The sequence below is a fragment of the Macaca mulatta genome, chromosome 11, assembly GCF_049350105.2.
Source record: "Macaca mulatta isolate MMU2019108-1 chromosome 11, T2T-MMU8v2.0, whole genome shotgun sequence".
Classification (NCBI taxonomy): Eukaryota; Metazoa; Chordata; class Mammalia; order Primates; family Cercopithecidae; genus Macaca; species Macaca mulatta.
Window position 1 is genome coordinate 2716070 of NC_133416.1, and position 14710 is coordinate 2730779.

The 14710-nt window shown below is 46.6% G+C and overlaps 1 protein-coding gene across 1 annotated transcript in view; it reads right to left on the bottom strand.

The window, feature by feature from the left end:
* Window positions 1-14710, bottom strand: part of CACNA2D4 (calcium voltage-gated channel auxiliary subunit alpha2delta 4) — a 128700-nt gene that overhangs the window by 63095 nt on the left and 50895 nt on the right. Inside the window, exons 17-20 of the mRNA XM_077953269.1 lie at window positions 3750-3811; window positions 2193-2260; window positions 1745-1790; window positions 1574-1671 (exon numbers count right to left, since the gene is read on the bottom strand). Coding sequence (XP_077809395.1) covers window positions 1574-1671; window positions 1745-1790; window positions 2193-2260; window positions 3750-3811 — 274 coding nt within the window. The remainder of the gene's footprint in view (window positions 1-1573; window positions 1672-1744; window positions 1791-2192; window positions 2261-3749; window positions 3812-14710) is intronic.

The following is a 14710-nucleotide window of genomic DNA, read 5'->3' on the forward strand; positions in this document are numbered from 1 at the left end:
ATTCTGTCACCCAGGCTGGAGTAAAGTGGCATAATCTTGGCTCACTTCAACCTCCACCTCCCAGGTTTAAGCAATTCTCCTGCCTCAGCCTCTCAAGTAGCTGGGAACACAGGAGCACACCACATGCCTGGCTGATTTTTATATTTTTTTGTAGAGACGAGGTTTCACTGTATTGGCCAGGCTGATCTAGAACTCCCGACCTCAAGTGATCTGCCCACCTTGGCCTCCCAAAGTGCTGGGATTATAGGTGTGAGCCACCGCCTCTAGCCAGTTCTGTGAATTTGACCTTGCTAAGCTCCTCCTTGTCTCAGAGCCCCTACACATGCTGTTTCCCTTGGTCTGGATGTTCTTTTTCCCAGCCTTTGCATGGAGGCTCTTTCTTTTTCCTCTCTTTTTTAAAAAATTTATCTTTGTTGAGGTAAAATTCACATAAAACGGAACTGACCAATTTAAAGTATGCAATTCAGTCAGTAGCATTTAGTACATTCACAATGTTGTACAACCACCACCTCTATTTAGTTCCAAAATATTTTTGTCACCCCCCAAAGGAGATCCTCCTCACCTTGGTGAGGTGGTGTCACAAAACAGTCACACAAGTGGCTTAGCAGGATCTCCTTTAAAGCAGGCCTATTTCTCTCTCCTACAGCATTGTGTGTGCATGGCACTTATCACAATTTATAACAACTTATATCTACATATGTAGGCTTATTTGCTTATCACCTGGCTTTTCCACTAGGATGTAAGTGCCATGAAAGCAAGGGCCTTGTCTGGGTTATCTTTGTAGCTCCAATGCCTGCCCCAGGGCCTGACACAGGGTGCAAGCTCAGTACAGATTTGTTGATGAAATGAATAAATAAGTAAATAAGTGCCCTGTTGGGTTGGCATGGGAGGCAGTCTTCTTATGGGGGTGACAATTATGTGACAGGATGACCTGCTCTTTCTTCCAAAGAGGAAGAAGGAGGAGCAAGCTAAGGATGTGGCCTAATGAGCTCACCACTCGCATTAGTGCAGGTGAGAAGGCCATGGGACCATGGAGCAGAGACTGAAGTGTCACAGCTGCAAGACAAGGAGCACCTGTGGCTCCTAGACCTGGAAGAGGTGAGCAAGGTTAGCATGAAGAACTGGCTTAGAAAACACAGCCCACAGGCTTTGAGTCATCTGGCCAAATGCTCCCCTTGTGGAGATGAGGACTTCTGGTGAAGAGTGGCAGCCATTTGCCCAGAGGTCCACTTCTAGACAGTGGTAGGGAAAAAACTGACAGACTCTGAATGGTGCTCTCTTCTGACCCTTAACAGAGCTTGGTGGATAGAGGCTGAAAAAGATCCCAGTCCCTGACCTGGGGATCCATACATGTCACCACAATTCCAAGGATGCTTAAATACCAGCTTAGCCCTGTGGTAAGGATGGCTATGCCTTTTTCTTTGGGAATCTCCCTGTTTGATCTAAGCCATCCATGTGCTACTGGGATAGGGCTGTGCAACAGCCTCTCCCTGTCTTCCCACCTCTCCTGGCAAAGTCCTGAGCTTCAGGGCCCCAGAGGAAAAGCTCGCCTCAGTGGGTGGCCAGCACTCACACTCCAGATCTGGGTCCTCCCTGGTGAGGAAGCGGATCACAGCCTCTAGCTGGCTGAGCTTCCGGTGGTCCGGGTCAATATCTGTGATGCAGTAGATCCTGAAACCAGGAAAGTCAGTGTTATCTCAAAACATTCCACCTGTCTCCCTCCCATTTTTCACTCCTCACTTACCAGTCGCTGGCCAGGGCCAGGTCTGGGTGAAGCAAGTCGTGCAGGCCTGAAACCAGAGTCCACATTCAGGGTGATGCTCCCCCACTTCCATGAGTGTGTGTGTCCCAATTGTAGAAATAGCCGCCCAGTGAGTTTCAGCTTTGAGCTTTGTTTAAAAAACATACTGCCTTGACGGACCTCCCAGTCCAGTAAGGCCTCCTGCAACCTGGCAGTGCAGCTGGCAGGCCTTAGGCTCTGCTGGTTTGATGACTGACCCATGGATCCTGCATGCCCTGGGAGCCAGGGACACACACACCCCTCTCCACCTGGCAGCACTGTTCTGAGAGGCTGCTCTGGAGCCTGGGAGCAGGGAGGCTGTCACACTGGCTCTGGTTGGGGTTGGCCCTGTGTCCTGTGAGAGTCCCTTATTTTCCACTTAACTGTCCCTCAGACCCTGGTGCCAACCCACCTTCTTCCACAGACGTGTTCCCCAAAAGGATGTATTCTCCGTGGCCCCGGGACAGCACCACCCCCAAACTGTGGGGAGAGAAGAGAAGGCACTCATTTAGCAGCAGAGACGCCAGTCTGTCTCCAGGGTCTTGTCCTTGCCCTCACCAACACTAGGTGTATGGGCTTTTTGTACCCACAGCGAGTGGTGTGCTCCTCACACCCCCTTCTTTGCCTCTGGCCTTGCAGCCATCCCCTCCAGAACGGAGGCAGGGCTTCTATTTTCCCAGCAGCCTCCCTTCCTGAGCAGGACCCTGGCCATTCTGTAGACCGAGAACGCTCTCAGCTCCCATTTTCATCAAGGGACGTCCTGAACCTCACAGGGATCCCCTGCAATGTAGAACAGTCTCTGTTCCACAGGGGGTCCTACAAACAGGAGCTCCCTCTCCCACCTGGAGAGTCCTGCTGCGCCTTACTCTGTTTGGCTGAACATCGGTTTTGAGCCTTGGCTAGATGTGTGACTTTTTTGGGGAGCTTTAAAAGATGCGAGTGCATGGGCTCTACCCCTAGAAATTCTGATTAAATTGGTCTGGCCAGCCTGGGCAACACAGCAAGACCCCAACTCTAAATTTTTTTTTAATAAAAAAATTGGTGTGGTGTGGTGGCACACTCCTATACTGTCCCAGGTACTCGGGAGGCTGAGGTGGGAGGATCGCTTGAGCCCAGGAGGTGGAGGCTGTAGTAAGTTGTTTGTGCCACGGCACTTCAGCCTGGGAGACAGAGTGAGACCCTGTCTCAAAAAAAATTGGTTTTGGATGAAGCCTGGGAAGTGGCAACTTCACATAATTCCTCAGGTATTCCAATGAGCAGTCAGGGCTAGGAACCAGGGCTTTATGGAGAAATCAGATAATTCAGAGGTAGCGGCCACTTGTTTCCTAATCTGCCTAATACCTAGAGTCAAATATTTCTACAGTTACATGGAACCTGAGATCTTCCAATTTGATCCTCTCACTGCTTTAGGATCTTAAGTGGATGATATCACTTAATCTTCACAACATCACCAAGAAGCAGCTGTTATTGTTACCCCCATTTTACAGATCGAAATCTAAGGCACAGAGAGGTTAAGTGAAACTCAAAGGCCTGTTAAGAGAGTTGTAGGAGGCAGAGGTGACGCATCAGTAAAGCAGGGAGCGCTGGACCTCAGAGCCTCTTCTCAGAGACAGGGCTCACTGCCCTGGGGGAAATGGCCTGTTAAGGCAGCTTGGCTGATGGATGTTGAGGAACAGTGTAGTAACAGTGGCAACTGAAGAGCTCGCCTGGGGCCCACAGGAGCAGAGCACAGACCATACACTTGACCAAGTTTACACAGCCTGTAAATGGTAGAGCTGGGGTTCACGTCCAGGCAATTTAGCTCTGGAACCTACATTCTAGGCTACACTGGCAAAGCAGGTCTAGACCTCAAGTTTCCTGAATGCTGACCTGGGTCTTTTGCTATGACCACAAAATTGCCAACTAAATATGAGTTGCTGGTATTCATGTTCAACCCCCACCCCCTGCAAATAAAGCCTGTGTCCCTCACCTGAAAGGGGTGTCGCTGATGTCGGTGAAGAAGTAGTCATTGGTCAGGAAAAGAACTCGCTTCTGAAAGAGTAGACAAGGAAAGAGTGCTTATGCAGAGAAGAGCGGCCCCCAGCCCCCACCTCCTCCCAGGGCTCTTGGGGTCTTCATCGAGCCACTGTACAGTCCCCCGCCTTCTTGTCTCCTCCCTCACCACCCCCTGCACAGCTCATCCTAGTGACACCCATAGGCAGATCCTCTCGATGCAGCAAACTGCAGCCCTTTGGGGCGTGGCCTGGATTTCAGGATCAAGGTCTGGACCTGCACTCCTATCACAGTAGTCCCTAAGCAGCATTGAGCACTTGAAATGTGTGGCCAAGAAACTGAATTTTTAGATTTTAGTTAACATAAATTTAAACTTAGTTAGCAAATATGGCTAGTGGCTGTACTGGGCAGTGCCGATGTAGACCATGACTCCAGGGTTCCTAGAGGGTTGAGACTGGGGCCGTGAGTGTGTGCTAAGAACTTCTGGAGCCAATGTATACATACACAATCCACTTAAACCTCCTTGCCCTCAAAGACGCCCAGGGAGAAGGGGCGCACCATTCTCCCTCCACTGTCATCCGTGACCAGGCCATGGGACCCTTTCACAACTTCCTTTTTCTTTTAGAGCTGCCATCTTTTAGCCTTGGTTTACTTTGTATAAACTAGGACATCAGGTAGTACAGAAGTGGCTAAGGGCCTGGCTGGGCTTAGATGAACCAGGATTGAAGCCCAGCTCAGCCACTTTTGACTTGTGTGCGCTTGAGCAAGTTACTTCACTTCTCTAAGCCTTCGTGTTCTCATTTGTAAATCAGGATTGTCCATGGCCTCTCTTGCACGAGGCTTCCGTGAGGGTGCATTTGGGGTGCTGAGGTTCTGTGGATTGTCCTGTCCACCACACAAGTTCGTGTCATTGGGAAAGGCACATATTTTGCAGTTGGCTCAGGACTTGTTCTTATTCCCTCTACTTCTTTTTGACTTTCCTTGTTTGATTTTGGAAATTGGAGTGAGGTGTAAGAAGGGACACAGAGGGAGAGAATGGCGACAAAAGCCTTGCTTTCTCTAGGAAACTGGCTTTATGCCAAATCAGAATGCGCCGTTCTCAAAACTGGACCCATCCCCTGGCAATGCCCTCCTGCTCCTCTGCCCAGTCAGACCCTCTCTGTAGCTTCTCTCCATTGCAGCAGTCATGGGATGTCCTGGAAGATGTCTTGGGGGAGTCCGGTGCCCTGTGCTCCAAGGAGCAGCTGGCTTGAGTGTCAGAACAGGAGATCATCTTTTTATCTTTACCTTTTTTTTTTTTTTGAGATGGAGTCTTGCTCTGGTCACCTGGGCTGGAGTGCAGTGGTGCGATCTTGACTCACTGCAACCTCCGTCTCCTGGGTTCAAACAATTCTCCTGCCTCAGCCTCTAGAGTAGCTGGGATTACAGGCACGTGCCACCCACGCCCGGCTAATTTTTGTATTATTAGTAGAGACAGGATTTCTCCATGTTGGCCAGGCTGGTCTCAAACTCCTGACCTCAGGTGATCTGCCTGCCTCGACCTTCCAAAGTGCTGAGATTATAGGCATAGCCACCGTGCTTGGCCTATCTTTTTTTTATTGAAGAAAAGGGTAGGCCGGGCACGGTGGCTCAAGCCTGTAATCCCAGCACTTTGGGAGGCCGAGACGGGAGGATCACGAGGTCAGGAGATCGAGACCATCCTGGCTAACACGGTGAAACCCCGTCTCTACTAAAAAATACAAAAAACTAGCTGGGCAAGGTGGCGAGCACCTGTAGTCCCAGCTACTCTGGAGGCTGAGGCAGGAGAATGGTGTAAACCCGGGAGGCGGAGCTTGCAGTGAGCTGAGATCCGGCCACTGCACTCCAGCCTGGGTGACAGAGCAAGACTCCGTCTCAAAAAAAAAAAAAAAAAAATTAAGAAAAGGGTGGAATGCACAGATCTTACACCTATAACCTAATTAGCTTCGATACATGTATCCAGCCATGTGATTACCACCCCGTCAAGACACAGAACAGCCTCTCCAGTCTCTCTGCCTACCCCTTCTGGTCCATCCCATCCCATTCCTTCACAGGCTAACTCTGTTCTGGATTCTGTCACCATAGATTGGTTTTGCCTGTTCTTATGGTATGACACACACATACATTTTTTTTTTGTTTGTTTAAAATAATGTTTTCAGCATCTGTCTATATTGCTGTGTGTCCGGTAGTTTGTTCCGTTCTGCTACTGAGTAGTATCCCAGTGTGTGGACACCGCCCAGGATGCTTCTACGCTCACCGATTGATGGATATTTTGGTATATTTTGGTTTTTCCTACTTTGGGGCTACAATGAATAAAGCTACCATAAATATCCTGGAAAATGTGCTTGCATGTCTCTTGGTAAAAACCTAGGAATGGAATCTGGATCACATGGTAAATGTATGTTTACCTTTATAAGAAAACTGCCAATTTCCAAGAGGTGTTTTGCCATTTTATACTCCTATTAGCAATGTCTGAGAGTTCCAATTTCTCCACATCGCTGCCAGTATTTGGTGTTATTAGTATTTTAAATTTTAGCCATTATAGAAAGGGTGAACAGAATCTTGCAGTTTTTTTTTGGACAGAGTCTCACTCTGTTGCCTAGGCTGGAGTACAGTGGTGAGATCTTGTCTCACTGCAGCCTCTGCCTCCCAGGTTCAAGCAATTCTCATGCCTTAGCCCCTGAGTAGCTGGCACCACAGGCACCCACCACCGTGCCTAGCTAATTTTTGTATTTTTAGTGGAGACAGGGTTTCATTATGTCGGCTAGGCTGGTCTCGAACTCCTGGCCTCAAGCGATCTGGCCACCTCGGCCTCCCAAAGTGTTGGGATTAGAGGCATGAGCCACGGTGCTCAGCTCAATCTTGTAGTTTTGATTTGCATTTCCCTGATGACTAATAATGTTGAGCATCTTTGCATAGCTTCCTTTATGAAGTGTCTGCTCAGTACTCTGAGCATTTTTTTTTACTGGGTTTTAGTCTTTTTGTTATTGCTCTGTAGGAGTTCTTCATGCATTTTGGATACAAGTCTGTCTGCTTTTTCATTTTCTTATTGGTGCCTTTTGGAGAGCAGAACTTTTACTTTCGATGAAATCTAGTTTATCAAATTTTATTTCATGTTTAGTGCTTTCTGTGTTTTTGTCTAGGAAATCTTTGCATATCCTAAGGTTAAGAAGATTTTCCCCTATTTTTTCTTGTAAAAGCTTTACAGTTTTAGCTTTTACAGTGAGGGTTATGATTCATCAGATGAGTTTTTGTGTGTGGTGTGAGCTATGGCTCAATGATTCCCCTCCCCCATATATTTATTCAGTTGTTCTAGGACCATCTGTTGAAAAGATTGCCTTTCTCCAGTGATTTGCAGAGGCGTCTTGATTGAAAAATCAATGGATAATATATGTCTGGGTTATTCCTGGGTTCTCTGTTCAGGTCATTGACCCATTTGTCTATTCTTTGGTCAATACCACCCAACTTGGTTATTGTAGCTTTATAGTAAGTTTTGAAATCAGATACTGTGAATTGTCCAAATTTGTTTTTCTATTTCAAGATAATTTTGCCTATTCTATGTCCTCTGCATTTTCATATAAATTTTAGAACCAGCTTGTCTCTTCCTAGAAGTCTGTTCAAATTTGTTAGGGATTGCGTTGGATCAATTTGGGGAGAATGAATGTGTTAACAATACTGATCTTAACCCATAAACATAGTTATATCTTTCTATATTTATTTTTTCTTTGATATTCTTTCAGCAATGTTTTGTAGTTTTCAGTGTAGAGGTCATATATACCTTTGTTAAATTTATTCCTAAGTATTTTATGTTATTTGATGCTATTGTCATTGGAACTTTAAAATATTTCATTTTCTTTTTTTTTCTTGCCTTTTTAAAGAAAGAGACTTTTTGTTAGCATTGTTATAGGCAATGCATTATGTGAGCTGGTCCTGTGTACAATCCTCCCAAGCCACAGCAGACACATCAGTAGAGAGAGCATCTATCTAATACCGTACACAGCGCAGAAACAGGATCACCCTGAATGTCAACAGAAGATTGAAAATCACTTTACAAAAAACAAAAAACAAACAAACAAAAACCCCATTTTCCTATATTAAAAAGTGCCAGCCCTTGAGTGGCAGAGTTTCGGAAACGCCCGAGGACATGCCCCCAGGTGCCTTCGCTGGAACGTGGCTGCCAGCCGTGTGTGGCCAGGCACATCCTGTCCAAAGATAAATGTTTGGAGTGCTTCAGTTCATCTTTAAAAGGCAGCCAGGCCCGTTTATCTTTGGAGTTCTTCTGTCTTAGGATTTTCCCTCTCTACTGTTTATAATATCATGAGCATGTCAGCCTAACAGTGAGCCCACCTTCAGGCTCCTAAGCGTGAAGGCTGGAGACTTTCCCTTTGTAAGGTTTAAATCTGAGTGCAGTAAAGACTGAAGAAACCAACCCTGGACATTTTAAAGTCAAATGACAATGGGGCCAGTGCCAATTTTGAGAAGCACTCCCACCCTCCCTTAGAGTTCTACTTTGGTAAACATGAATGTTTAACCAGTTAGCAAAATATTTAACCCAGTTAGCGAAATTTACACCGTCATTTCCATAGTTACTCTGCTGTGTATAGCAAACGCTGCAAGATGAACATCACATTTGATGAAGCACATTTGAGAAACGTTTGCCAGGAAGCGTGCCTCGGCCTCAGAACCCTAAGCCCGGGGAGATGAGCAGAGACCCCAGCAGCTCTGTGCCTGCTGCCGTGCGGGTGCCTCCTCTTCCTGCCGACAAGGTGGGCGCTGAGGATGGGGAGGACCAGTCCCGCCAGGGCGCCGCGGAGGGCGATGGGGACCAGCGTGTTATTCTCATCCAGCAGACGCTCCTCCGCAGCTCCGACCTGGTTGCCTTCCACCCTGAAAGCCTGGCCCCACATTGGGAACATGTTGATTGAAAATGGCCTCCTGCCGCGGACACGCTCCGGCCTCGCACCTGTAGGAACTGCCCATGGCGGCCTGCAGTGCTCGCAGGGAGTCGTTGGCAGCTTTAAAAGTGGGATCTCGGCGGGTGCCTGTGGTCGCAGCTACTCAGGAGGCTGAGGCGGGAGAATGGCCTGAACCCGGGGGGCGGAGCTTGCAGTGAGCCGAGGCTGAGGCAGGAGAATGGCGGGAACCTGGGGGGCGGAGCTTGCAGTGAGCCGAGGCTGAGGCAAGAGAATGGCGGGAACCCGGGAGGCGGAGCTTGCAGTGAGCCGAGATCGCGCCGCTCACTCCAGCCTGGGCGACAGAGCAAGACTCGTAGGAAAATCCGGCTGGAACCTGCCTTCATCCCGCACTGGAAGCCCAGGACGGTGCGCCCAGGTGGGTGAGGTCTTGCGCAGGCTGATGTGGAACGGTCTGGTCACCCTCGTGTGGTCCCTCCGCTCTGGTGAGGCTCAGCCGCTGGCCCGCGGGGGCAGGTCCAGTGGCAGCCGCGTCACTGCACCGGTGCGCGGAGGGGCGGAGCGGCTCGCGGTCCCCTGGCAGGGCGGGTGCGTCTTGCTCGCGGCGCGTCTCTCCCTTGACGCACAAACGTATTGTATCTTATTCCCTGTTGGAAAGCTGGGCCCGGATGGGGGCACCGCGGAGCCTGACGGTCTCGCTGGTCATGCCGACCTGGGTGCCTTGATACCTGGTAGAGATTCCGCCATCTTGATCTCCTCGGAGCTTGCACTGGGGAAAATGTGTGTGTCTGACAAGCTGTGAACAAAACTCGTGAGCTGGATGCCGTCACGTGTTGCATTTCTTGGGAAATGGAAGGTCAGTGTCTGTCCTCCTCCAAAACCCATCAGGAGCCTGGGGTGGGAAGTGTTCGCTTTACCGCAAGGGCCGCTGTCTGCATTTGATGGCAGGTCAAAGGCCACGTGCTTAGAGCCATCTTAGAGTCATAGTTCATGGAGAAGGCCGCAGAGAAGCTGGCCATGATGCAGGCTGTCCCGTTGCCCTTTTTCACCGCGTCCACTGCGGATGCACCATGCACGAGGCCCGGCAGCAGCAGCACCAGGGGCAGCCGGGGGCTCCACGGCGCAAGGCAGCCCGGGAGACGAGGGGAGCTGGGGGAGCCGGGGCATGGGGAGGCGGCGGCGGGGCGCTGGCTTGAGGGCCGGCCTGAGGGACGGTGGCATTCCCGGACCAAATATATACCATTTTCTGTTTGCTGCTATATATGCAAATAAAATTAATTTTTATAAAATTGTGTTCTGTGAACTTGCTACACTTACCTTTTAGTTCTAGTGTTTGCTTTCTAGATTCTTGGGATGTTCTATGGAAACAATACTTCTGTCCATGAATGAAGGCAAGTTTTACTTCTTCCTTCCTTGTCTTTGTGCCTTTTTTTTTGTTTTCTTGCCTTACTGCAGTGGCTGGGAGGTACAGTGAAAGGCCAAATAGAAGTGGTGAGAAGTCCTCCTTGTCTTGTTCTCAGTTTTAGGGTGAGAGTGTTCAATATTTTACCATTAAAAGGTAGCTGCAGGATTTTCTTTTTTTTTTTTTTTTTTTGAGACGGAGTCTCGCTCTGTCGCCCAGGCTGGAGTGCAGTGGCCGGATCTCAGCTCACTGCAAGCTCCGCCTCCCGGGTTCACGCCATTCTCCTGCCTCAGCCTCCCAAGTAGCTGGGACTACAGGCGCCCACCACCTTGCCCGGCTAGTTTTTTGTATTTTTTTAGTAGAGACGGGGTTTCACCGTGTTAGCCAGGATGGTCTCCATCTCCCGACCTCGTGATCCGCCCATCTCGGCCTCCCAAAGTGCTGGGATTACAGGCTTGAGCCACCGCGCCCGGCCAGCTGCAGGATTTTCATAGATGCCTTTCATCAGAGGGAAGAAGTTTCTTTCTGTTCTCTGTTAAATTTTGCCAAATGCTCTTTTAGCATCTATTGAGATTACCCTCTGTCTTTTCTTTTTTATTCTGTTAATGTAATAAATTGCACGGATTAATTTTTTTCAATGTCAAATTAACTTTAAAATTTTGAGATAACTCTGCTATGTGCTACTGTTGCCATATATTTCACACTTACATATATTACAAACCCCACAATGCGACATCGAAACTTTTGCTTTAAATAGTCAGTTGTCTTTTTGAGAAATTAAGAGAATAAATAAAATACAATCTTTTATTAACCCACGTTATTTATCGTTTCCAGTATGGTTGAGTCTCTCCTGTAAACCCCAGTTCCAGTTGATGTCACTTTATTTCAGCCTTAAGAATGTTCTGAAGCATTTTTGCATTTTTGCTGCTGGTCTGATAGTAATGAAACCTCTGTTTCCTTCTATCTGAAAATGTCTTTTTTTTTTTTTTTTGGAGACATAGTCTCACTGTGTTGCCCAAGCTGGAGTGCAGTGGCATGATCACAGCTCACTGCAGCCTCAACCTTCTGGGCTCAAGTGATTCTCCCACCTCAGTCTCCTGAGTGGCTGGGACTACAAGCGCATGCCACCACACCTGGCTAATTTCCTTTTTTTTTTTTTTTTGTATTTTTTGGTAGAGATGGAGTCTCCCTATGTTGTCCAGGCTGGTTGCTGGTCACGAATTCCTAGGCTTAAGTGATCCTTCTGCCTTGGCCTCCCAAAGCACTGAGATTACAGGTATGAGCCACTGCCCTGGCCTGAAAATGTCCTTATTGAAGACATTATCTTTATTTTTGAAGGGTATTTTCTCTTTCTACAGAAATTTGAGTTGACAGTTTTTTCTTCTCTGGACACTTTAACAATGTTATTTTGTTGTTTCTTATAGATGGCAGTCTTATTGTTTCTCTTTATGTAACGCATCTTTTTTCCTCTAGCTTTTTTGGAGATTTTCTTGTACCTTTGAATTTTAGTAACTGGACTATGAAGTACCCAGGTGTGGTTCTCTTTGTCTTTTTATCCTGCTTGGGGTTTGCTGAGATTCTTGGATCTGTAGATTGCTGTTTTATATCAAATTCAGGACATTTTTGCCAATTAGTTTTTCAAATACACTTTTTTCTGCTTCAGTCTTTCTCCTTTCCTTCTAGGGCTCCAAGAACATGTCATTAGACCACTAGATACCATCTCACAGGTTGCTGAAGTTCTATTTCTTTCTCTGTCTTTTCCCCCACTTTCCCCCTGTTTTTTAAATGGGATAATTTCTATTGATCTATCTTTAAGTTCACTGTCCCTTTTTTCTACAACCTGCTGGTCAGCCCATCCAGTAAAGCTTTCATCTCAGATGTGGTAATTTTCGGTTTTAAAGTTTTCATTTGGAAGCATAAGAAACAAAAGCTAAAATAAAAAGTGACTAGAAACCTTCTGCATAGCAAACAATCAATAAAATGAAATGGCAACCTATGGATTAGGAGAAAATATTTGCACATTCTATAAGGGACATAAAAGTCTTATAAAGTATATGGTTTGCAAATATTTTATAATATCCAAAATATATAAGGAACCCACACAACTCAACAGCAAAAAAACAAAAAAACAAAACAAAAAAAACACCCCACACATCCAAATAATCTGATTTAAATATGGACCTGAATAGACCTTTCTCAAAAGAAGACATAAAATGGCCAACAGATATGTGAAAAGCTGCTCAACATCATTGATCATCAGAGAAATGCAAACCCAAACCACAGTGAGATGCCACCTCATACCTCTTAGGATGGCTTTTACCAAAAAGACAAGAAATAAGTGTAAGCAAGGGTGTGGAGAAAGGGAACCTTTGTACACTGTTGGTGGGAATGTAGGTTGGTGCAACCACTGTGGAAAACAATATGGAGGCGCCTAAAGAAATGAAAAGTAGAACTACCATATGACCCAGGAGTCCTGCTTCTGGGCATATACCCAAGGGAAAGGACATCACTACCTCATAAAGATATCTGCACTTCCATGTTCATTGCACCATTGATAGCCAAGATATTGAAACAACTGAAGTATCTGTTGATGGACGCATAAAGAAATTGTGGTGCGTATAAATACAAAGGAATATTATTCAGCCTTAACAAAGAAGGAAATTCTGCCATTTGCTACAACATGGATGAACCTAGAGCACATTATGCTAAGTGAAATTAGCCAGACACAGAAAAAAATGCTGCGTGATCTCACTTATATGTGGAATCTAAAATAAAAATGGAATGCATAGAAACAGAGAAAAATGGTGGTTACTAGCAGCAGGTGAAAGCACAGTGGGAGGCGGGCAATGAAAAAACGTTGGTCAAAAGGTACCAAGTTGCAGTTATCTAGGATGACTGAGGCTAGAGCTCTAATGTACAACATAAGGACTAGAGTTTGTTGTACTGTATTGTATTGTATACTGGAAACTGGCCAAGAGCATAGAGTTTAGGTGCCCTTACCACCCACACGCTAAAGCAAGGGTAACTATATGAGATGGTGGGTATGCTAATTTGCTTGACTGTAGTCATCTCTTCACTTCACTTTGTATATCAAAGTAAGCACAGTTGGCCCTCCATCTCCACAGGTTCCACGTCCCTGGATTCGATCAATTGTGGATCAAAAAGTATTCCAGAAAAAAGGATAGTTGCATCTGTACTGAATATGTACAAACTTTTTCTTGTCATTATCCCTTAAACAATACAGTGTAACAGCTAGCTATGTAGCTTTACATTGTATTAGGTATTATAAGTAGTCTGGAGATGATTTAATGTACTAGGAAAGACTGTGTAGATTACACATAAATCTACACCATTTAGCAGAAGGGACTGGAGCATCCACGGATTTTGGTATCTGTGGGGTGTCCTGGTCCAATCCCCATGGATGCTGAGGGACGACTGCTCAGCATGCTGTGCACCTTAAATATACACAGTTGAAAAGCAGGTCTAAAGCAAGAAAAAATTCCCGTTTGGTTTTTATAATGATTTTGTACTGTGTCAAATTAGCTAAGCTGGAACTACACTTCCGGACTCAATGCCCGGTGTGGTTTCAAGTCAGGGTCGGCCAAAGAGAAGCGTGTGTGAGATTTGTGGATGGAAGTGCAGCGGCAGCCGTTTTGCACACTGAAGTCTGCACAGAATACCAGGCTCTGCCACTCTTCGCTGTAACCTACTGCTGTGCTTTCTTGGCATGGGGCCACAGCCAGATTCAAAGCCACCCGCTGCTGCTGGCTCTCCTCCTCCAGTTTCCCTGAGACCTAGCCTGGTGAGGATGCAGCTCCTCGTGGAGGGCACTGGCTCCGCCTGCAGGTCATCTGCCACCCTCATGGGTAGTGTTGGTGAGTGACAGATGTGGGTTTCAGTTTGTTTCCAGGAATTCCTCTTTTTCCTCAGGAGTTCCAGTTCGTTATTGCTTTCTTCCACATCTCATCCAGATTTCCTTCCCAACTGCTGGTCCTGCTGACCTACAGTGACTTCAAGCTCACCACTGGATGCAGACACCAGCTTTCCATAGATTTCATCACCAGCTCCCACAATTTCATAAGGTCTAATCCCTAGAATAAAATCCTACATTCATATCACTCACAGGGGCTCTGTTCTTTGACCAAGCCCTAACCATTTCTCTGCTGAGATTCGCCATCTATTCCCTCATTATGAATATCTTTTCCTTTAATTCCTTGTGCACAGTTACAATGTCTGCACTAAAGTCATTCGAATTCTAACAGCTGGGTCATAACAATTTTATTGTATACCGGATATTTGAAGGCTGGGCCATAGATAATCTTGTCTTCCTTTGAAGAGTGTTTTTATATTAAGCAGTAGTTAAATGATTGGTTGATAAGAACTGAGTGTAGAGAGGCTTGAATTCACATTTTGTTTGGGTGGGTCTGTCTCACCTTTAGGCCTAGAGTGAATCTCTTGGCCTTAGGACAGTCTTTACTCCTAAGGTGTAGTTCTTCTGTGCTTTCAAAGGAAATCCCGAGGTGTTTATCAAGTCCCTCCACCTCTGTGTGACTCACACTCCAAACTGTCCCTACTACACGTGCAAGAGCTGAGATCCCGTGTTGA